This window comes from Triturus cristatus, chromosome 4_2 (genome assembly GCF_964204655.1).
Source record: "Triturus cristatus chromosome 4_2, aTriCri1.1, whole genome shotgun sequence".
Classification (NCBI taxonomy): domain Eukaryota; kingdom Metazoa; phylum Chordata; class Amphibia; order Caudata; family Salamandridae; genus Triturus; species Triturus cristatus.
Window position 1 is genome coordinate 340,113,092 of NC_140586.1, and position 22,450 is coordinate 340,135,541.

The 22,450-nt window shown below is 49.6% G+C and overlaps 1 protein-coding gene across 2 annotated transcripts in view; it reads right to left on the reverse strand.

Annotated features, from left to right (window-relative positions):
• Positions 1 to 22,450, reverse strand: part of DHX9 (DExH-box helicase 9) — a 219,692-nt gene that overhangs the window by 109,169 nt on the left and 88,073 nt on the right. For both annotated transcript variants that reach the window (XM_085601733.1, XM_085601735.1), the window contains 5 exons: positions 10,181 to 10,372; positions 9,487 to 9,628; positions 1,762 to 1,844; positions 1,497 to 1,653; positions 1,181 to 1,281 (listed from right to left, as the gene is read on the reverse strand). In XM_085601733.1, the coding sequence (XP_085457859.1) occupies positions 1,181 to 1,281; positions 1,497 to 1,653; positions 1,762 to 1,844; positions 9,487 to 9,628; positions 10,181 to 10,372 (675 nt within the window). The remainder of the gene's footprint in view (positions 1 to 1,180; positions 1,282 to 1,496; positions 1,654 to 1,761; positions 1,845 to 9,486; positions 9,629 to 10,180; positions 10,373 to 22,450) is intronic.

Here is a 22,450-nt window from a genome sequence, read left to right on the forward strand (position 1 = left end):
AGCACCTTGCCGTAAGGGCGCAAGGCCTGCTAAAGGGGGTGACATACCTATGCCTGTTTCTTCCAACTCAAGAAAAACTGGAAAATTAGGAGATTGTTTTTTTTTTTTTTTTTAAATGGTGGCTAGCATTCAAAATCGCCATTGCGTTATTCAGATCTAGAATTGACTAAGCAAACTCTCTATAGTCGGGACTCCCCAACAATTTAAATTATAGACTCCAAATGGCGCAAAACCAAGCAGCAAGAATCACTTTTCAACAACCACGATACTGCCACATTAAACCATTAACGAGGAAGTTACATTGGCTCCCAGTGACCCAACAAACCATATTCAAAACAGGTTGCATCATCTTCAAATATCTCCATAACAAATGCCCCAAGTACATATCTATCCAAAATTCAAAAATACTTACCGAAACACAATCTTAGGTCTACCCAAATTAATCTTCCAATGACCCAGAGATTTAAACGAAAGAGACTGGGGGGGGCTTCGCTTCTCGGTTCAAGGTCCTCAGGTCTGGAACGGTCTGGAACTCACTTCCTACCGCAATTAGACTAGCGGGTAACTACACGTCCTTTAGAAAAATGCTGAAAACTTGACTATTTTCTCAGGTACAGAGTAGCTGAATACCTGTTCCTATGACTGCTCCTAACCCAGAGCCAAGAGACCTTTCGGTGAACTTGCGCTGTATGAATGGCCTATAACATGCCTTCAGGCAGTGCTGGCTGGCATGGCACCCAGGCTGGGTGTCATGTCGACTGTCGTTTTTCACCTCACAAGGGCATGCACGCTGCAAGGGAAGTTGCATGGTCGCAGTTGGGGGGTGGGGTCCCCAGCTGACCTTCGGCTCCCAGGCACCCAGGGTACCACTTACTAGGGACTTAAAGGGGACAGAAGTACCAATTGTGAATGTTTTTAGGGAAGAGCACTGGCACCGGGGACCTGGTTGACAGAGACCCTATGCACTACAATTGAAACCCTATCAATTTCCAGGCAAAAAGCGGGGGCTAAACACGTCAAAAGGAACACTTTTACAGTATACCACATAAAGAGCCAGCTTCATACACCACATATCTGCTCCAATTAACATTATGCACTGTTCCTGAAGGAGCATGGTCTTGTTGCAGTGGGAAAATAGACATTAGCCTGAACTACATCATTGTACACTCTTGCAACTTGCCTCTTCATCATCTCTGGCATCATCATCTCGGTCTTTCTTTTTCTTATCCCTAGGTGGTGGTATAAACTGGGTCATTTGGATGCAATCCTCCAGAAAGTATTCTGCAGAAAAAAAAGGGTATGGCTATGGATATGAAGGTACAAGGCTGACTCTTATCACAAGCATAAACACGAGGACAGGGATCGCTGCCTGTGACATACGCGAGACAAACAGACTGCATTTGCAAGAGGTAAAACAAAATAATTAGCTGCATGCTTGTGAGCAACGTGGTCACGGTTAACTGTTGTTCGTATTCCTTTTACACAGCCATACAAACCTTCTACTGGGAAGGTTCTGCCGTACACCTCGAGGAGGGGGCAGTTAAAAAAATATTCACAGAACATGGTGGTGTCAATGGTAGCAGACATGAGGATGACTCTGATGTCAGGGTAGGTCTGGATAACATCTCGCAAGACCACCAACAGGAAATCGGTCTAAAGGGAGGGAAACAAAGTTTGATAAATTGTATATGCTGGGCACACCTCTCTTTTAAACACATACCAGACTTATACAGATATAGAGACTGAATCAGAGTAACTCACATTTATATCCCTTTCATGGATCTCATCCACTATCACATGACTGATTCCTCTTATACCAGATTCCAGCTTCCTCAGAAGGACTCCTGCATAAACAAACAAAGCTTTAATAACCTACAAGAGAAGCCCCCACAACTGCTACAATCAGGTGAGAAGACTAACAAAGAGCAATGTTATGGACCCGTTTTCCCCCATACTTAAGATCCATGACACAACTTTTTAGAATTACAAACTTCCGCGACCCACTTATCTTTAAACCGACGAGGTGGTAGCAATTTTTAGACATGCTTTTAAAATGCTGTGAATTACCAAAATAGCATACAGTAATCGTTTGTATATGTCACACTTGTCCATGCTGTTCAATATGTCTTTATCCGACTGTGACCAATATACTGATCTGCCCATAAAAGTGGCAGATGTTGAACTGCACTGGGGCTGACACGTTTTAGACTGGGGAGCTGGCCTGTGGTCAGTTCACTAACATCACAAGGTCACTGAAAAATCTTGGAGTTGCTACCAGTAATTTTAGCAAATTTGAAAACATCCTTCATAAGGTCACATTAATTTTATCTTAAGCACGGATGATTAAGTGATTTTGCCCAGAGCCAAAGCAGGGACTGGAACCTAGCAATCAGACCCAAAGTCATCAGCTATTGCCATTTGACCACATCCATATTTCTTCATTTATATGAGAAATTCACACACAAGGGGGATGACTGTTCTACACAGACATTTCAACAGAGAATGTGCGCACTATACATGTAGTAATTATTTTTTTTCTTTTTAAAAAGGCACCAAAAATACTGGAAGATTCATGCTTGAGAATATTAAAAGGGTTTGTTTTAAAACCAGACTTCAGCACATGGTTAAACTTGTTTGCGCTAGTTGTGCTGGAACAATTTTCAGAGAAGAGGTGTGGACATCAATGCTACATCACTGAAGTCACAGGGATTGTGAACAGTACACCAGCTTCTCACAAAGTATGGCAAATGTATTCAGGAGAAGGGTGTAGTATTTAAACGGAGGTGCATTGTGGAGCACACATTCGCAAATATAATACTGACGCATCGTGCATTAGCACACTTATTCCAGACAACATATTTTCTGTTGAAATGGCCACTAAATTTGCAATGACATACAGTTTTACTAATAAACTATATAGCACACACATGATGTCTGGGAATTGGGTTTCAGAGAAGATTTGTCATTTTGCTCAACACTAAATAAGAATCTTTTTTTTTTTTTTTTTTTTTTTTGAAACCGTTTATTACAATCTCAAATAGTTACAAGTATGGGCCTACAACCGTCTGGCCGGCCGCTAGAGTGGCAGTAGCATATGACATACATACAGAAAAATCTCTTGGCGGTGCAAAAAGGGTAAATCAGGAGATATCAGTAGTGCAGGCCACATAACTCCAAACCAACAATACGGTTTCCTTTTGTCAAAACACAACAACACAAAAACAACCACACCCGCAAGGCAACCCGCAATCCCAAGTGACAGCACGCGCTCCTTAAGTGGGGGACCCCAACCAATCGCCAAACTCTGAAGAGGGGAATGAGAACAGATCAGGGACTGGGGAACCACATGCCCATGGCTGGGGGAGGGGGTCGGCTAGGGGGACGGAGCTGGTGAAGCAGCCGGCAGCAGCGGCGGCTCGCAAATACCCCCGCGATAGGCGTTCCAGGGGCCCCAGGTTTCCACCCACACCCCAGGCTTACCCCTCGCAACATACACCACCTTTTCACGAAACATACACCAATCCATGTGTTCTTTCCAGGCCGACACCGCCGGAGGCCTCTGGGATCCCCACAATTGAGCAATGTCACGCTTAGCGATCATGTATCCCAGAGTCACCCACCGCGTCTGCGGAACCGAGTAGTCAGTTGGCTCCCACACATTCAGCAAGCATCTCCTCGCTTCAGGCAACAGCACGACACGCGTAACCACTCGCAGGACCTCATGCACACCACGCCAGAATCGCTCCACCTTTGGGCATTCCCACAGAATATGCAAGAAAGTTGCCAAAGCACCACAGCCACGCTTACACAGTCCATCCTCAGCTAAGCCCATACGTAGAAGCCTTGGCCCCGTCACGTAAACCCGGTGGAGGATCTTAAGCTGGACGAAGCGAAGGCGAGCCGGGATGGCCACCTCCTTCGGAGAGGCCACCGCGGACATCCAGTCCTCGTCGTCCAACTCCAGCCCATCGGCAACCCAGGCCTCGCGGAGGCCAGTCAGCAGGCCCGATCGGTCGTTAATCAGTTTTTTATATATAAGGGAGATCGTGCTGTCTGGGACATGGCCATCCAGCACTCTGTCCTCCAGGGGGGAAGACTCCGGAATGGACGCGACATCCGGGAAGACGGAGCCCAGCGCGTGGCGGACTTGTAAGTACCGGAAGTACTCACTGCCTTGCAACTGAAACTCCGTCTGCAGCATCTCGAAAGTTTTGAATCCCCCCCTCGTCCAGAGATCTCCCACTGTGCTGATGCCGATCGTGTCCCATTTCTCGAAGCCCTTCGAGGTCCACAAGGAGCCCAACCTCGCCGATGCATATAGAGGTGACGCCCGGGTCAAACGGTCCTTCCACCCCATAGCTGCGTTAGCCGCGTGCCATACACGCACCATGACATGCGTCGGTCCCGTCAGGTGAGGGTCCGGCGCGCCAGAGTAGAGCGCCCGATTGTAGTCGCCACCGGGCAGGAGCATCTTGTCCATTTCAAATGCCGGGTTCAGGGCGGGCCCGTAAAGGCCATGATTAATCGCAGCTAGCTGGGAGGCCCAGTAATACCGTTTAATATCCGGGAGGGCAACCCCCCCATCGTACCACGGGAGCGTCAATTTAGCCAAGGCGATACGTGGCCTCCCGTCCCAGAACAGGCGACGCTGCAAACTCTCCACCTCTCGGAAGTAGCGCGCCGGAACCAAATCCATAGTGTTCTGGAGAGCGTACAGAAAGCGCGGCAACGACATCATTTTAAACAAGGCCGCTCGGCCAAGCGGCGAAAGCGGCAGACGCCGCCAACGCACCACGTCCTCCTTCAAGCGCTGGAGGGGGGGCAGCAAATTCCGCTCGTAGCGGGCCTCCGGGTCCAGAGTAATATATATACCCAGGTACCGAAACCCCTGGGAGGCGATCTGGATCGGACAGTCCCGTGGTAGGACCGGAGCCTCCCCGGCAAGCACATATACACAGGATTTCGCCCAGTTGATGACGAGGCCTGAGTTGCGACCGAATGAGCGCAAAACATCAACTAGGACGATCAGTGATTTACGCGGGGAGGCGAGATATAGAAGGATATCAGCGTAGAGGGACACACGGTCCTCATGCTCGGGGGTCCAACGGAGACCACGGATGGAAGGGTGCCACCGCAGCCACTCCGCCAGGGGCTCCAGGGCCAGTGCAAACAGGAGAGGCGACAGGGGGCAGCCCTGTCGCGTACCCCGTCCCAGTGCGAATGGGGCCGAAACTCGTCCATTCACCACCACCTGCGCCAATGGGCCGGAATACAACAATTTGACCCAGCTGATGAAGCCCGGCCCGAAGCCAAACTTCGCCAGCATCGCCCAAATGTATGGCCACTCAAGCGTATCAAACGCCATGGTGGCATCCAAGGACGCCAAGATGGCCGGTTCCCGCACGAACGGGACACGCGCGAGCACCCCGTGCAAGCGTCGCAGATTAAGGGCCGTGTTACGATGGGGTATGAAGCCGGACTGGTCTTGGTGGACCAAGTCGCCCACCACGCCGACCAGCCGGTTGGCCAGCACCTTGGCGAGGATTTTGGGCTCCGCATTCAAGAGCGAGATAGGCCTATAGGATGTGACCCGCTCACGGGGTCTCCCCTCCTTGTGGATCACCACGATCGTGGCCAGACGCTGGTCCGGCGGAAGGGAACCCCGCGAGCAGGCCGCCAGGAACATCGCGCGCAGGTGGGGCGCCAGCACATCCGGTCGCAGCTTGTACAGCTCGATAGGAATGCCATTGGGGCCCATGGCCTTGCCAGATGCGACCGAGCGGATAGCAAGGGCAATTTCGTCCGAGGTGGGAGGAGCGTCCAGCGAATCCCTGTCCTCCACCGAAAGGGAGGGCAGCGCGATGTCCCGAAGCAGGGCATGGGAATCCTCCTCCGAGCAGGGAGAAACCGGGGAATATACCTCGCGGAAATAATCCGCGAAGCAGGAGACAATGGCGTCCGGCTCGGTGACACATACACCATCCATCCTCTCGATCAACGGAACCACACGACTCGCTCTCTCCTTTTTATCCAACCACGCTATCAATTTACCAGCCTTATCACCCACATCATACAGTCGCCCCTGTTGCTCTCTACTGAGGCCCCTGGCCGCCTCCGTGACGAGGGCCCTATAGGCCGCCTGCTTGAGGTGTAGAACATGCAATGTGGCAACCGTCACCCCGCTCCCCAGGTCACCCTCTAGTTCAGTAATTTCGGCCTCCACCCGGGTTACCTCCTCCCGCTCGCGCCTCCGGGCATGGGAGATAAAGGAGAGGGCCTCCCCCCTAAGAACTACCTTAAAAGCCTCCCAGAGTGAGATGGCAGAAGGGACAGACCCCACATTCTCCTCAAAGTACCGCTGCAAGGATTTGATCAATTCGGCTCGAATAGTGGGGTCGCGCAGGTACCAGGCATTGATTGGGGCTACCCTGCCCTCCCCCCTCGGGAAGACATCAAGATGCAGCAGTAGTGGGGAGTGATCTGAAATACCCCGCGCCAAATGGCGCACCTCTCCCACCCTCCCAGCATAGGCCGCAGGAACAAGGATATAATCAAGCCGCGAGAGGCTACCATGGGCACCCGAGTGGAAGGTGTATTGCAGCTGCGCGGGATGCTTTAGTCGCCAGCAATCCACCAATCCCAGTGTATCTAAGAGGCCGGACAGCCACGCCTGTGCCCGGGGGAGGTCCCTGGGGGGGATGACGATCCATAGACCCTGAAGCCACCGCATTGAAGTCCCCCCCAACTACCAGAAGCCCATCCGGGAGGTCAAGGAGGAGGCGCCCCAGGTCCGCAAACGTGGTAGATTGCAACCCCGGCGGAACGTACACTGATACAAAAACGACCACTCTGCCCTCCATTCTACCCACCAAGACAGTGTAACGTCCCCTCTCATCATGGCGCACCTCATCAATCTCCAATGGGAGCGAGTTCTTAATCATGATGCCCACCCCCCGCGAGCCCGAGGTGAAGCCCGAATGGGCCACCAGGCGATAGCCTCTCCGATTCATGGCATGAAAGGAATTACCTATAAGGTGTGTCTCCTGCAGGAAGATAACATCTGGTGAAATTCGTTTCAGATACTGCAGGACCACACCACGCTTAATCCTATCCCCCAGTCCGTTAACGTTCCATGATAACACAGTCAGGTCCCTACCCCCCATCATACATGGAAGCCATCAATCGTCCCCCAAAGAGCATCTCAAAAACAACAATACAGTAAAGGGTTCGCCTTGCGGTGCAAACAAACACTCCACCCCCACCCACCCATCCCAACAGAACTCCCCCCTCCCTGCACCCCTGCATGAGCCCAGACAGCCCCCCCAAAGTGCAGTGTGCCTGTCGCCCCATAGATGAAAAAACTAACTAGTCCCCCAGAGGAGGAGGGAAAGCCCCCAACGGACCCCGTACGACCTCCATAGGAGGGGAACATACACGATCAGTGAATGGTAACCAAAATGTTGTCCAGAGCAAGGCCTACTATTCACCCCTCAGTGCTGATCCGGCGCGCCCTCCCCGCCAACCGCACCCCCCCCACCCTCCCGGCCCCGATCCCCAGGCAGAGTATCCAACCAGTCCCCAGCCGCCTCGGGACGGTCAAAAAAGTGCGTGCGACCATCCACCTCCACCCTCAGCTTAGCTGGAAAAAGCATTGAGTACTTAAGGTTCATGTCCCGTAGGCGACGTTTAACTCCGAGAAAACTCAGTCTCTGCTTTTGGACCGTCGGAGTAAAGTCAGGGTAGAAATTCACGTCCATATTATCAAGCTTGACCGGTCCCTGTAGCCTGGAAGTCTGCAAGATAGCGTCTCTGTCCCGAAAGTTAAAAATCCGGGCAATGAGAGGCCGCGGCGGAGCTCCGACCTTAGGTCTTCCTCCGGGGACCCTGTGAGCACGTTCCACCGCAAAAAGTTTACTCAGCCCCCGGGGCTGGAGACGGGTGAGGATCAGGTCTTCCACAAACAAATCTGCCGCCTCCTCCTCCCGTCCCTCCGGCACCCCGACAATACGAACGTTGTTCCTCCGGGCCCGACCCTCGGCGTCCTCCAATCGACGGTCCATCATGGCGCTCGCCTGGCCAAGCCGGTGCACCTCCTTTTGAAGGGCCGCCACGTCCGTAGTGAGACTTGAAGTGGTGTGGGCCAGGGAATCGACCCGGTCATTTGTTTTAGACAAGTCGGCTCTCACCAGGCCCACCTCCACCAGGGCCGAGTCTATCTTCTGCGCCAGAGTATCAAAGCGCTGGTCCACCGAGGCCTTCATTTCGGCAATGGCGCCCATGACGTCCCGGAGGGTCAGATCCGCGGGTTGAGCAGACGCCTCAGCCGGGCCCGCGGGGGGATGTACGCTGTGCCTCTGGGGATCCCTTCTGGAGGGTGTAGCGGTCCATACTGTTTGACTGATGTGCCGGGCCGCGGCGGGTCGATTTCACCTTGGCCCGGTCGCCATCTTGCTTTGTGGACATGTCGCACTCCCAAAGTCGTGCCAATCTCCTCGAAAGGGCCGATAAACCAGTTCACGGGTTCCGGGGGGGGGGGGGGGTGACCACTGCACCGCAGGACAACTCACAGCCGGCGGGTCGGCCGGGCACAGGGGCAAGGCCACACCACCGCACCCCGCTCCGCAACCCTACCTCGCTTGAGGGCAAGGAGGGCGCAAAAGCGAAAGTGAAAGCGCGGGGTACGCGAGTCGCCCAGCCCTGCCCGCCGTTGTTGTTCGCTTTGTCCCCGGATCGCCCCACAACTCCAATCCGGGGGGCCGGCGCGGAGAAGGCCGCAATCTTCGATCGGTGCTCCCACCAGTGTCCGGGGTCCGATTCGAAAACGGAAAACGGGTGCCGCCTCAGCTCGGGTACACAGACACAGTCCCCTCGTCAAAGACAGGATATAATCAGGATTAATTCAGGAGGTCGCGGAGGTCCTCGGGAGCTTCGCACCTACGCGGCCATCTTGGTTGCGCGCTAGGCTCCTCCCCCTAAATAAGAATCATAATTTGTTTTGCTACTATTCAAATCTTTGTTTCCTTCAGAATATGAAATGTGCTTCATTTTTGCTTTTCTAACTGCTGATATATACTGAAACATGTACAGGTCATTTACAGGTATTTAAATTTTGTTGTGTTAAAAAAAAAATTGACATCCACAGCCTTTCCTTTCGCATTCGCTGTAAACCAGCAAGATTGTCACATAGTTAACTTTGGAAAATCGTCAAACTTTGCAGTTAGAAAGAAAAAAAGTAGAAACCAACACTCTTGTTAAAAGAATAAGCCACAGTATGTTAGATGACACAGCCTGAAGAGATAAATACATCTTACTCTTTCACGGCTCACCAAAAATCAGCTAGTGACCCACCAGTGGGTGGTGACCCACTGTTTGGGAAATGTGTTCTAGACAACTCATTTGTAACATAACATTGTTCAAGACAACTCGCTTGTAGCATACACTTCCACCCTCAACATACAAGAAAGAGCCAAAGGAACAAGTACTGACCTACAGTGCAGAACATAATGCTGGCATGTGGACGAGGAAGGGCGGACTCAAAGCGCACACTATACCCACAGCTTTTTCCCGGTTCCTCTCCCCGTTCGTAGGATACCCGCTCTGCTACGGACACAGCACTGATCCTTCTCGGCTGAGAATTGCAGAAAAAAAAAAGTCAAATAAATCACAAAAAGAGCTTGCAATCTTGAAGTTTAGGGTGTACAATTCTGACGTCCAACGTGGGTCTGCGGCCCAATTCTCCACTTTGTCCTCACCAGCTGAAACAAGTACTCCCTTTCAATAACTACCAGAAAGTGGTGGTTACAGACATTCATGCCAGCTCTCTGAAAGCACATTAACTTGTCTACATATTGAAAGTGCTACAGCCTTGCTCATCCTGGGGCCTGATAACCTAGACCTGATGTTCTGGTGTTTTGGTCATATGCATTGGCACACTTTTACACATGTTACTTTTAACTAGCCCTTTCTTGCTTTTAAGTGCCTTAATGAACAGTCATCTGTATCTGGAAAACACAATTAAACCCTACATTCCTAATAAAGCCTTGAAATCTAATAAAATGATGGGAGTTTCAGGACAAGGTCACAAATTCAGACTTTCAAAGACTATTGAAATAATCCTCACTCGGATGGTTTCCTCTCGCCCAATCTGTGATATTTTACATTGCTCGTAGACGAGACTCACCTGGGTGACAACAATGTTGCACTCAGCAGCCCGGCCATTCATGATGAACTCGTCCAAGATATACTGTGGTACCTGAGTGGTCTTACCACAACCAGTTGCCCCACGGATGATGATCACAGGATTGTTATGGATTGCATCCAAGATCGGTTTTTCAAACTGCTTTACAGGAAGAGCTTCTCGTTCACGTAGAATCTGAGGGGGGAAAGCAGTGTAATTCAGGTTGGGCACAGAAGCGTTCCAACAAACAAGGCACATTTCAATGCGAAGCCTTATGTTACTGTGCAAGTACACCTCGGTCACAAAAGGAGGATGATGGGACGGATTATTTTTGATTTCTCCCCCATGCCCCTAATCTTAATATCTAATGAAACGTGTATGCCTTATTTAAATTAAGGAATTGTACTAGTTTAAGAAAAAAAACTGGATATTACATTTAAATTTGAGCTGATATATTGGGATACAGTCCTTGAGTTCATTACTACATTGTCCAGGCCACCAAAGGTTCAGGGATGAGGATAGGATGGTTGGAGCTATAGAATACTATAGCAACAGTAAGGATGAACGTAAAGACTGACCTTGATTCCTCACAACTAAGATAAGGTGCTCAAATAAGACTTCTGAGCTTAAGCGGACATATTCTGATATGTTGGTCTTGATGCGAGTTTGATGTGAACTTTGACAGTAGAACAAAAAGGTTTAAGAAAATAGATTTGTCTTAGCACAGTATGAGAGACACTATTTCAATAGAAGGAAAAAAGAATGTTTCTGCTCTAAATTGATTCCCACGGATGTGCACAATGTAAAAAAAGAAAAACAGGTGACCCTTTTTTGTTTCAATGATAATACTGACATTAAACAATATATACAAGAACATTAGAGGGATAACAGACTTGAGAGTAACAGAATATATGGAGTGTCAAACTCGCTGTAGAGATACACTAGCCCACACTTGATCCCACAGGGAGACAGGTAAGCTAGGTCATAGGAGAAGGGGGAAACAATGAATGGGAAAGAAAAAAAACCACACATCAAATCTCGTAAGAGGAAAGAACCCAACTGTTGAAAGCTAAATGTCTTGCATGCCTCCAAAAAACTCCATGAGAGCCGAACAAGCCAGTGCCAACTTAAAGCATGTAGTAATGCATCTTTTTCCTTGCCTACAAAAATATAATACCTCTGCTACATCCATATGGGAGAAAACATTGCGTCTATCCTCATTAAACAGTTTAGCAGGATCCTGCAGAGATAGGGCCAGTCACAATTTGATATATATATATTTTTTTTAATACCCTAAACCTTTTTATACCCGTTTGGGTAGACAAGCTACAAACCGGCAAGATTACCAATTAATCACAGGGATGGCGGGTGGGGTACTGGGAAGCCTGTCACTCTGAAAAGAACAGTAAGACGGGAAGCTACCGCAAACATGAGATGTGTGAGCAAAGTTGTGGTTTTGAGATTTGCAGTGTCCTTACCTGCGGTGCGTTGCAGGGAACAAGTCAGAAATACAGCGCAGTACTGTTCAAAGCATTTTGCCAAGCAGATTAGTGACATTTTCATTTTAATGAGCATGATCCTATGACTCTTGCAAAGACTAGACATTATTACAGATATATTTATTTTCCTAGAAAGGTTTAGGGACACCTTAAGAGGGTGACGGAGGTCATGGGGGCAATTGCTTGGTTCAGTGCCCCGTTCCATTAAGCGCTGAATGCAAAACATCTTTCACTATTTCAGAGAACACGCTTTGGCAGGATGGCCTACATGAGCAAGTCCATCCTGGAACAGCATAACCTGCCTAAATTAGTTCACAGAAAGGGGCACTGCAGACTCAAGGCGAAATGTAAATATGATGCAAGGTCTGGAGTCCACACTTACTCATGGAGAGAAGCCACTACTTAACTGACAAGGATGTCACCAGCACAGCAATTTGGATGGGGGATTTGGGAGAGGTAAGAGGCCAGGGAGGTGTGCTTGACTTGGCATAACTAGGCCCAAACTGCTTGGCTGTCACATTTTGTCAAGTACCTTGTGCACTGTGTGAGTGCACTCCTCAGATTCTTATTTAAATGCATTTAAATCCTCTGCTCCCTGTCCCTTTCGGCTATTCTTCACTCACCTGACAGTCACCTAATCCCCTCTGACCCTCTTCTTGCATCCCTTTCTCCTCTGACCTTCACAGCACACTCTCTTCCCCCCCCCCCCCCCCCCCCCCAGTCAAACACCCACTGTTCCTTTGTCTCATCTTTCCAGGCTCTCAGCTACTCCTTCACCTGGTCCCCTGTAGGAAGCAGGGTTTGTGTTATAGTAGCCGCCCCTCCCCCCCGTTATGACTGGTATCTGATGCAACTTTGACTGAGGTGCACGGAGTGACTGCTAATCAGGTCATCAGTGCTAGTGTTTCATCCCCAAAACAGGACAACTGGCCAACTGATCCCCAAATGACCAAGCCTTTAGCACCTCTGTACGACCCTAGTACCTCTGGTACCAAGCGCATAGGTACTAAAGAGAGTCCCTAGGTACTAGGAGCTGCAGCATTTATTGCACCACCCTAAGGGAACCAGCACTAAACTAATACGGACTGACACTGCAGGCTGAGTGTCAAGGTGCTCTAAAAAGTGAAAACACAACATAAAACACACTTGTGTGCCATGTCGCCTAACACTGCATGTAATTGTAGAAAGCTGGCTCTGTCTATACTATACAAAAGTAAGATATAATGTGCACAGAGTCCAGTTGATCTCCAAAGGTTTAGAGAGGTTAAATTAGATAATAACATTATTCTCCATTTGTGGTAGTGTGGGCGAGCACGAAGGCTTTATCAGAAGGTAGTGTTAAGCATTTATTGTACACACTCAGGCAAGAAATGATTTGGCACACTCAAAGACTGAACTCTGACCAACTGTTTTGTACACAAATATTTTTCCTGTATTATATTTTTAGTACCAAGCCAGACTTGGTGCAGGTAAGTAAAAATAGTACTTTTGCGATATTTCAGTTGAATGCAGTTACAGGTAGGCCAAATGTTCAGAAACAATTGAAATTACTTTACAGTTACTTCGCAATTACTGTAGGATTACTTTTAAATTACTTTTCAGATTACTTTTTCTACTGCGTGTGATATGCCTAGATATCACACTGGGATATTTTCTGAATAAAAGGGGAGTAAATCAGTTTTTGTAAATACACAGTTTAAGTTTTAACACAATTTTCCAACTCCACCCTTAAAACATTTTTCACAGAAAAGCAGTCAACGCAATCATATGGGAGGAATTTAAGTTATCGGTTTACAGTTAAGTACTTGGTTTTGGGAGTTTGGCTTCTGGGGTTAGAACAAGGGCTCCCCCAGGGTCAAGGATGCACTACAAGAGCACCCTCACGGCACTAGAGCGGCCGAGTGCTGAGGCCTAATGTTATCCAATGTGTGGGGGAATGGGTCCGGTTGAGGACTGTTCACGAGCAAGGCTCCTGGAGTTAAGCACAGGGCAGAGGGGTTCAAGTAGGTGCAGGGTGCTGTTTTGGCTTCAGGTGCCCTGTTTTCAATGGGGGATTCTCTGGTTGCAACGAACACTACAGGCTCAGGGACGAAGATCTTCAGGAGGCGACCACCGGTTGAGGAGCTAAGTTGGGATGCCAGGACACAGTTGGATGGGCCACCCAAGGCCATGGGGCACCTGGTGCAGGGGTGTGTTTTGGTGTTGGGTTTTTCTCACTGGCTACGGTCGGGGGGGGGGGGGGGGGGGGGGGGGGAATCCTCCAGAAAGAGGCTGCAGGCATTGTTAGGAAACGTGTGGTAGGTCAGGGATCACCAGATCCCAGGTCAGGATATGCCAGGAAGACTTCCTCACAGTGTTGGGCCACTCAAACTCGGCCCGTGGGCGTCTGGTGCAGAGTGGTGCACACTCGCCTGGAGCCAGAGTTTGTTTGGTGAGCAATCCGGTGTTCACTGACACTGTTCCCTCTAATGTGCGTGCGCACCTATGTCTCCTGGAGCACGCATTGTAAAATGTAAAGTGCGTACAGGCTACGGAGGATTGTCACACCGCCGCTTTTAAAATATGTGCGGGGCGAAAACAGTCAGATTGTGAGCCTTTGTTTAAGTAATCATGTTAATCGCAGCAACTGTCATGCGCTGCAATTAACAGGATTACTTTAACAAAGGCACACAACAGCCCTGCAGCTGTGCCATATTAACAAATGAAAGGCAAAAAGTCTACAAGCATGACGTGTGCTTTCAGTGGATTCTCAAAGCATAAGTCGTGCTTGTAGACTTGCTGCCTTTCATTTGTTTATAGAGAAGTGCTGGTAATTGCTAGCGATATCATTGGTGCATTCCTTACCTGCCAGTGCCTTCCTGCGTAACTAGGTCCTTAATAAAAAGAAGGAATTTGTATTCAACTGTACCATCCCTGCAATGTGCAGAAAACTGAATTGTCACTACAGATGGGAGATTTTTCTTGCAAGCAGGCAGAACACGCAGTATTCTACCTTTCGGATCAAGCGGTTGCAAAGGACTAATTTAGATAGAGTGAACTCTGTTTTGGTTCCTCTGAGGAACATAAGAGAAGACATCTTGGGAAAGTAGCAGAAAATAAAAAGCTTGTGTGCCTTAAATCATGTCTTAGTCATCTTGCCTTATTTGTTGCTTAAACTGCTACTGCTGGCCTTAGTGCCTTTCACTGAATAGCTGAGTTTGGCTTATAATCTGTCGGAAAAGTAATTTTTTCAGCGCACAGCATTGACACTTTTCCATTCCAGCGTGACCATAGTCTCATTAGCATTAACGTTCATAGGTTGAACTCTACCATAATCCGAGGAGAATTGGCGATAGGTAACTACTGCTTGGTATACAGGAATTCTGATCTACGGACGGATGTCTGATAATTATTTATGAGAGCAAGCCCATCTAACACTGCTATTGATAGGAATATTACATGGACTAACCATCTATATAACACTGCTTTGATTTTGCCCAAGAAGACCCACGAGGAGTTTATGTATCATCGGTTTATTTAATAACCTTCCAAGCAATGTACAAATTAACGCAACTTTTATCATTTTTGACAAACAAAATGCTGAGTCCTGGTAACTGTGCCTAACTGCACAGCAAAGTTATTTGCAGGAGTATGCCAGTTGCCAGTCAGATGCAGTCACCTGCTTCTTTAACTATTGCACATAGTTAAATTGTTTGCATTTCATATGTTCTGGCAATTTAGTTAAAGCAGATTTTTTTTACAGCAATTAACTACCCAATTATTTAACCTTTACTGTGGGTGAGGCACTACTGGAGTCTGACACAAGGTAAACTCTTGGTAAGTGGAGTGAGGGTGTTTAACGCCAGTGTCTGCCTTTGTTAGCGTAAGAGGCACCAGGCTGGTTAAATGTGAACACATGTAAACACACGTGTGCGGGCTGCACGTATGAAATTACAGTCCTGCACAGCCCGGTAACTGCACATAGCTATTCTGGCACAGAAGGGACTCTGCATGAATAGGTGCTGTCCTGAAGTAGGCCTTATATTATTAGTGGGCATTCTTGGAGAGGTCAATAGGATTACTGAAAAAATATGTGGCGTTTTCATTGTATTATACAACTAGGCCAAAACTGCTGTGCAGTTTCACTCTAAATAGGCCTCCACAGTCCTGCAAGATCTCAAATGGGTAAAACTCGAACGGCGAGTTTGAATATACAGGGCTCCAATAGAATACATCCACATCTTATGGCACTACATGAATGGTTATATTTCTCAACCCTGCTCCTAATCAGATTCCCAGCCTTTGTAACCCCCCTCATCTGGGGCAAGTAATTTGCCCTGCTACCCAGCCAAGGGAACAAAGACCCCTCCACACAAAATTAGAATCAAACAGTGATTGACTAAGTTGTTGTGAAAGGAAGGGGTGAATAAGTAAGTCTGCATTTCAGTATCTTACAATTAGCCAGGCCCACTAGAAGGAAGGAGGAGGAGGAGGGCTAGATCTCTGGAATCAACCTCTTGCCTTTTAAGTTTTAGGTAGGAAGGGGTGAGGCAGTAGTGAGGTCAACTAGGAGCAGAAGGAGTAGTTTCTTACCTGTAACTCCAGTTCTGTAGTAGGGGTATCTCTGTTATAGTCATAATCTATGAATAGTCCCGCCCATGTGCGGGGACACTGGAGCAATCAAAATATCTCTTAAGCTGTCCTGCATTTGCAAACCTGCAAAGACACTTAAGAGACAGACAAAATAATACAGCCTAATAACATGGCTGCACTGGCCAACACTTCCTCTGAAGTGAACACAAAAGCCAAAATAAAGTTTAAATGTCATTTTTATTCACATCTGACATGTTCCTTTATTGTATCACACTCCCTTCACCAAAATCCCTTTAAACAATAGAGAGGAAGGGGTGGACAGACAAGCCTATAGGCTGTCATTATGTGTCTGCTAAAGGGATACCGTGCCTTTAAGGAACTCTCCAGAGACCCCCGGTATCCCAGGATGCACAGCCAAAGCAAGTTACTTTCAGTTATTTTGAAGGTGTATAACAACAGGCCTGATACTGTCAGGTTACTCCACCGGGGAGGAGGGAGGGTCGCTTATGACTATAACAGAGATACCCCTACTACAGAACGAAAAGTTTCTTACCTGTCGGTGTAGTTTTGCAGCTTGAAGATCTTTCTGGATTCACTATGCTGTGCATTATTCCGCGATCTTGTGGTTGGGTCCGGATTCGTAGTCTTTTCTTTGTTTTTTTTTTTTTTGTTTTTTTGTAGCCCAGGTGGGCGTCGACGTCCACCATTTGGTGCACCTCCCGTGACGTCGTCGTGCTTCCTGCGGAAGTCCCACCTTTGGGGCGCCATCTTCGGGTTCTTTTTTCCCTTTTTTTTTTTTTTGTTTTTAACCCTAGGCGATTGATTAATCCTTTTGTCCATATTTCTGTACGTTTCCACTTCTTTGATCCTATCCATTTCACCCCCTCTTCCTCCAGCCTCATCTTCCTGGCGGAGGTGGGTGGGTTCGCTAGTGAATCCAGAAAGATCTTCAAGCTGCAAAACTACACCGACAGGTAAGAAACTTTTCGTTTTGCAGCGTGAATCTTTCTGGATTCACTATGCTGTGCATAGATTTTGTAGCGGTTTTCCTACTTTTGTGGTGGCTGGGTGGAAGATGATCGCTGGTCGTTGAAAATGTGTTGTAGCACCTTCTGTCCGACCTGTGCTTCCTTATTCATTTGAATGTCCACGCAGTAGTGCTTTGTGAACGTGTGCACAGATGCCCAAGTTGCTGCGAGACAAATGTCTTGGATGGGCGTGTTTGCCAGGAAGGCAACTGTGGCCCCCTTCTTCCTTGTGGAGTGAGCTTGGGGCCCCTCCGTTAGCTCCTGTCCAGCCTGTTTGTGACAGAATTGAATAGTGAGGGCAATCCACCTAGCGATGGTGCCCTTGGTGACTGGTCTACCCATGAAGCTAGTAGCGAAGGACACAAACAGCTGCTTCGACTTCCTGAGTTCCTTGGTTCTTTCAATGTAGTGCATCACCGCTCTTCTGGCATCGAGGGTGTGCAGGGCCTTTTCTGCGTTTGTAGTCGGGTTTTGGAAGAAACTCGGTATCTGGATACTCTGATTCATGTGGAACGCCGACACTACCTTGGGCATGAAGTGTGGGTCCGTCCTCAGGACTACCCTGTCTTTGTGAATTTGAATGTAGGGCTCCTGCAGCGTTAGTGCTTGAAGCTCGCTCACCCTGCGTAGTGAGGTTATGGCCACTAGAAAGGCAGTTTTCATCGTCAACATTTGTAGAGTGGCCTTGTGAATGGGTTCAAACGGCGCCTTCATGAGCTCCGTCAGAACCACGTTTAAATTCCATGCCGGCGGCGGCAACCTTTTCGGGGGTGCCATTCTTTTGGCTCCCTCCATGAATCTCTTCACCACCTGCGAGGTGAAGAAGCTTCCACCCTTCTCACCTCTGGTGTAGGCAACGATCGCTGCTAGGTGAACCCTTAGGGAGCTCGAGCAGAGGTTACTCTTTAGAAGGTGTGTGTGAGGTACCTCAGCACAGTTGAGTCTCTTGTCATTCTGTTTTGCAGGCCCTTTTTCCTGCACCACACCGTGAATCTCTTCCACTTTGCGCTGTAGCACTTTCTTGTAGTAGGTTTCCTTGCCTCCCGTAGCACTCGCATAGTGCTCTGAGGTAACCTTAGGTGTGCGAACTCTAGGTCTTCAGGAGCCATGCTGCTAGGTTGAGTGTCTCTGGCTCTGGGTGCAGGACCTCCCCGTTTTGCATTGAGAGCAGGTCTTTTCTCCTCTCGAACCTGTACGGTTAGCCTTGCGCCATTTCTTGAATCTGTGAGAACCATGTCTGCCTCGCCCACTGTGGAGCCACCAGGATCAGAGTCATGTTGCTGGTTCTGCACTTGTCGAGCACTCTGTGCAACAGGGGTATCGGTGGAAAGGCGTAGGCAAATGTCCTCCACCAGCTTATCCATAGGGCATTTCCCTTGGATTGCTGATCTGGTTGCCTGGACGCGAAGCTTCGGCATTTTGCATTGTGGCGTGTTGCAAATAGGTCTATTGTGGGAGTCCCCCATCTCTGGAAGATTTTCTCCGTTTCCTGGCCATTGAGCTCCCACTCGTGTGATGCTGAGGTCTGTCTGCTTAGCCAGTCTGCCTCCACATTGTCCTTCCCTGGTAGGTGAATTGCCAGTAGATCTATTTTGAGAGGTATGGCTCATCTCCAAATCTCCTGAGCTAGGGATGAGAGGGGAAACGACTGTGTCCCCCCTTGTTTGTTGATGTAGAACATCGCCGTGGTGTTGTCTGTCTGTACCAACACCCTCTGGCCGAACAGGTGTCTCTGGAATGCCTTCAGGGCTAACAGTATCGTTTTCAACTCGAGGTAGTTGATGTGGCGGACCGCGTCTGCTGGGGCCCATAGACCCCTCACTCTGAGGTTGTCCATGTGCGCTCCCCATCCCTTCTGCGATGCGTCCGTGGTAATGGTCATTGTTGGGCTTGGTGGTGTCAGGCTTCTCCCCGTTGTTATGTTGTCTCTGTTCCACCAAGTTATCTCCTCCTGCACTGCGTGCGTAACAACCACTAGATCCTCCCAACTTCCGTTTGCTTGTGACCATTGCTGTTGCAGCCATTCCTGGAATGGTCTCATGTGCAGGCGTACATTCGGCACCAGCTGGATACAGGACGCCATCATCCCCATCATCTTGCTCACCGCCCTCACTGTCAGAGCTCGCCCCTTCTGGTAGAGCTGCGTCTCCTTCAGTAGAGCATCTGTCCTCCTGTCGCTGGGCACTACTGTACTGTTGAGGGAGTTGATCTTTGCCCCCAGGAAAATCTTTACCTGTTCCGGTTCCAGCGATGATTTTCCCCAGTGGATGGAAAATCCCAGATTTGTGAGGGTGTCTGTTACGCGTTTTGCGTGCCTCTCGCACTTCTCGCGTGAGTTTGCCTTGACCAGCCAGTCGTCCAAGTAGGGGTATACGTGTATTCCCTGCTTTCGTAGGTGTGCCGCTACCGCCGACAGGCATTTCGTAAAGACCCTTGGCGCAGATTTTAATCCGAAGGCCAGGGTTGTGAACTGGTAGTGTTCCTGTTCGATGTTGAATCTTAGAAGGCCCTTGTGCCTTCTGTTTATTGGGATGTGAAGGTAGGCATCCTTGAGGTCCACGGTGACCATGAAGTCCCCTTCTCTTATCTGTGGCAGTACCTCCTGCAGTGAAGTCATTTTGAACCTTTGCGTTCTGATGAACTTGTTTAGGTAACGGAGGTCCAGTATGGGTCTGAGGTCTCCGTCTACCTTCGGCACCACGAAGTAGTTTGAGTAGACCCCTTTGTTGCGTTCCCTGAACGGCACCGTCTCTATGGCTCCCTTTTGTAGGAGTTTCCGCGTTTCTTCTCTGAGTATTGCCAGTTCTTGGGCCGATCTCTGCCTTCCCTTCGGCTTCCTGTTTGGAGGTCTTTTCTCCAAGTCTACGCAGTATCCGTACTGCACGATGTTCCGTATCCACTTGTCTGTGGTTATACGCCGCCACTCCTGAAGGTAGAACCTCAGCCTTCCGCCTACTGGTGACGTATGCTCGTAGGCTCTTGAATCTTCTCTTCCCCCTGATGACACTTTTTTGCGCCTCACCCTTGGGGACCTTACGAGGGTAGGCGTCTTCTTGCGTGCTGAGTCACTTCGAGGAGGGCTGATCGCCCCCTCTCCTCCTTTGGCCACGTCCGTTCCCTCTCCCGCGAAAGGACTGGCCCCGAGGTTGATATTGCCAGTTTTGCTTCTGCTGACTTTGTCCGTGACCTTCGCCCTGCTGACCTTGCTGGAACGCCTGGTGCGACGTCCCCTGTTGGCTTCCACCCCTACCGTAGGGTCTCCTCGAGGGATTTCCTCGTCTCATTCCCCTCAGCTGTAGGGCCCCCATGGACCTCGCTGTCTCGTTTTCCTTCTTGAGCTGGGTGAGCTTTTCGTCCACCGTTGCTCCGAACAGTGTCTCTCCGTTGAAGGGGGTGCCAAGGATGTTGTTCTGCACTTCCGGTTTGAATCCCGAGATTCTTAGCCATGCATGCCTCCTCTCTGTGACCCCTATGGCCATGAGTCTTGCTGAAGTCTCTGCCCCATCCAACGCCGTCTTTATACAGGAGTTGGCGATGTTCTTGCCTTCATCCACCAGGTGAGAGGCTCTCTGGCGGTATTCTTCGGGGAGGTGCTTTACTAGCTCCCCCATCTCATCCCAGTGTTGGTATTGGTGTCTATTGAGGAGTGCATTCGAATTCGCCATGCGCCAGTGCATTGCGGCGTTCCACTCGACCTTTCTGCCTGTGAGGTCGATCCTCCTGCTCTCCTTATCCGGAGGTGGCCCCGAAGTTGCTGGAACGTTGGCCCTTCTCCTGGCCGTGGAGGCTATGATGGAGTCTGCGGTGACGCTACCCTTGATGTAAGGTGGGTCCAGGGAGGAGTGCTTATATTTCTTCTCTGTCCTGGGCGTGATCGACCGGCAGGTGGCAGGCTCCTTGAAGGCTTCTCTCCCCTGGTTCATCACGCTTTGTAGCATGGGGAGGAACTGACTCCTAGTCTGGATGGGGAGCAGTGTTTCGACGAGAAAATCGGCTTTCGGCCTCTCCTCGTCGAGTTTGACGCCGAAGGCCATTGCTGCGCTCTTCACCACCATATTGTATACCCCGATGTCGTCGGGTGGCGAAGGCCTCGAGGGGTACGTGTCCACGGCCTCCTCCGGGTTTTCGGTGTCGAGATCGTGCCATTCGACGTCGTTGCTGGTAGATGCCGCCGATTCGTAGAACGACTGTTGGTCTTCTTCCTCGGCTTCTTCCTCATAATAGGGCTCCTCTTCTTCCTCGAGATCCCTTGTCAGCCCTTCGGCGTCGAACTCGCCTTCGACCTCGACGACGTCCGCCGATGAAACCGTTGGAATCTTGAATTCCTTCATCCTGGCGTCGAACTCCTTCTTCCTTTGAAGGATGTTCTCCATTTCGGCCTCGAGCCGCCTCTTCTTTTTCTCCATTTCGGAGATGCTTTCGGCGTCGACCGCGGGTCTCTTCGATGAAACTTGCGTCGACGTCGAACGTTCTTTCTGCGTCGATCGGCCAGTTTCATGGGACGATTTCGACGACCCTTGCCTTTCGGCGTCTTTCTGCCCCAGGGAGTCCTTTTGTAAGGATCCGCTGGGCCTTTTGTCCGAAGTTCCCCCTTTGGACGTCGAAGTTTTCGGCGCCGGGGCTCCCTTCGTGGACCTTGACTCAGTTTTTCTCGAGTCACCCGCGTGTTTGAGGTGTCTTTTGATTTGCGCTCGACGATTCTCTTACCTCGTCTTCTTTTTTCTTGTCGGTCTCTACGACCGTGAAGTTTTCGGCTGTCTCGGCGACGTTGTCCTCGTCGTCCGTGTCGAGGCCCAGCTCGTAGAGTGTCGGGGGTTTCCCTTTGCCATCCATGTTGGCGTTGGCTCTTCTCTGCCTCTCTCTCACTCCGAGTGTCTTCGGCGCGAAGGCTGAGCAGGCGTTGCAGTCGATACTCCGGTGATCCACCGGTAGGCAGAGGTTGCAGACCGGATGCTGGTCTTTCTGCGCGAACTTGTGGTGGCAGTTTGGGCAGAACTTGAATGGCGTCTTGTCCATTTCGCTCAGGGTCTCTGAGCGTGCATTCTCCAAGGCTGTCGAAGAAAAAAGGTTCGCTGGTCCTCTTTCTTCGCGCTCCTGATGAAATCTGTTCTATTCCTGATGTCTTCTCTTGATTCTATCGATGAAACTCGCTTTTCTTCCTTCTTCCTCCGAGT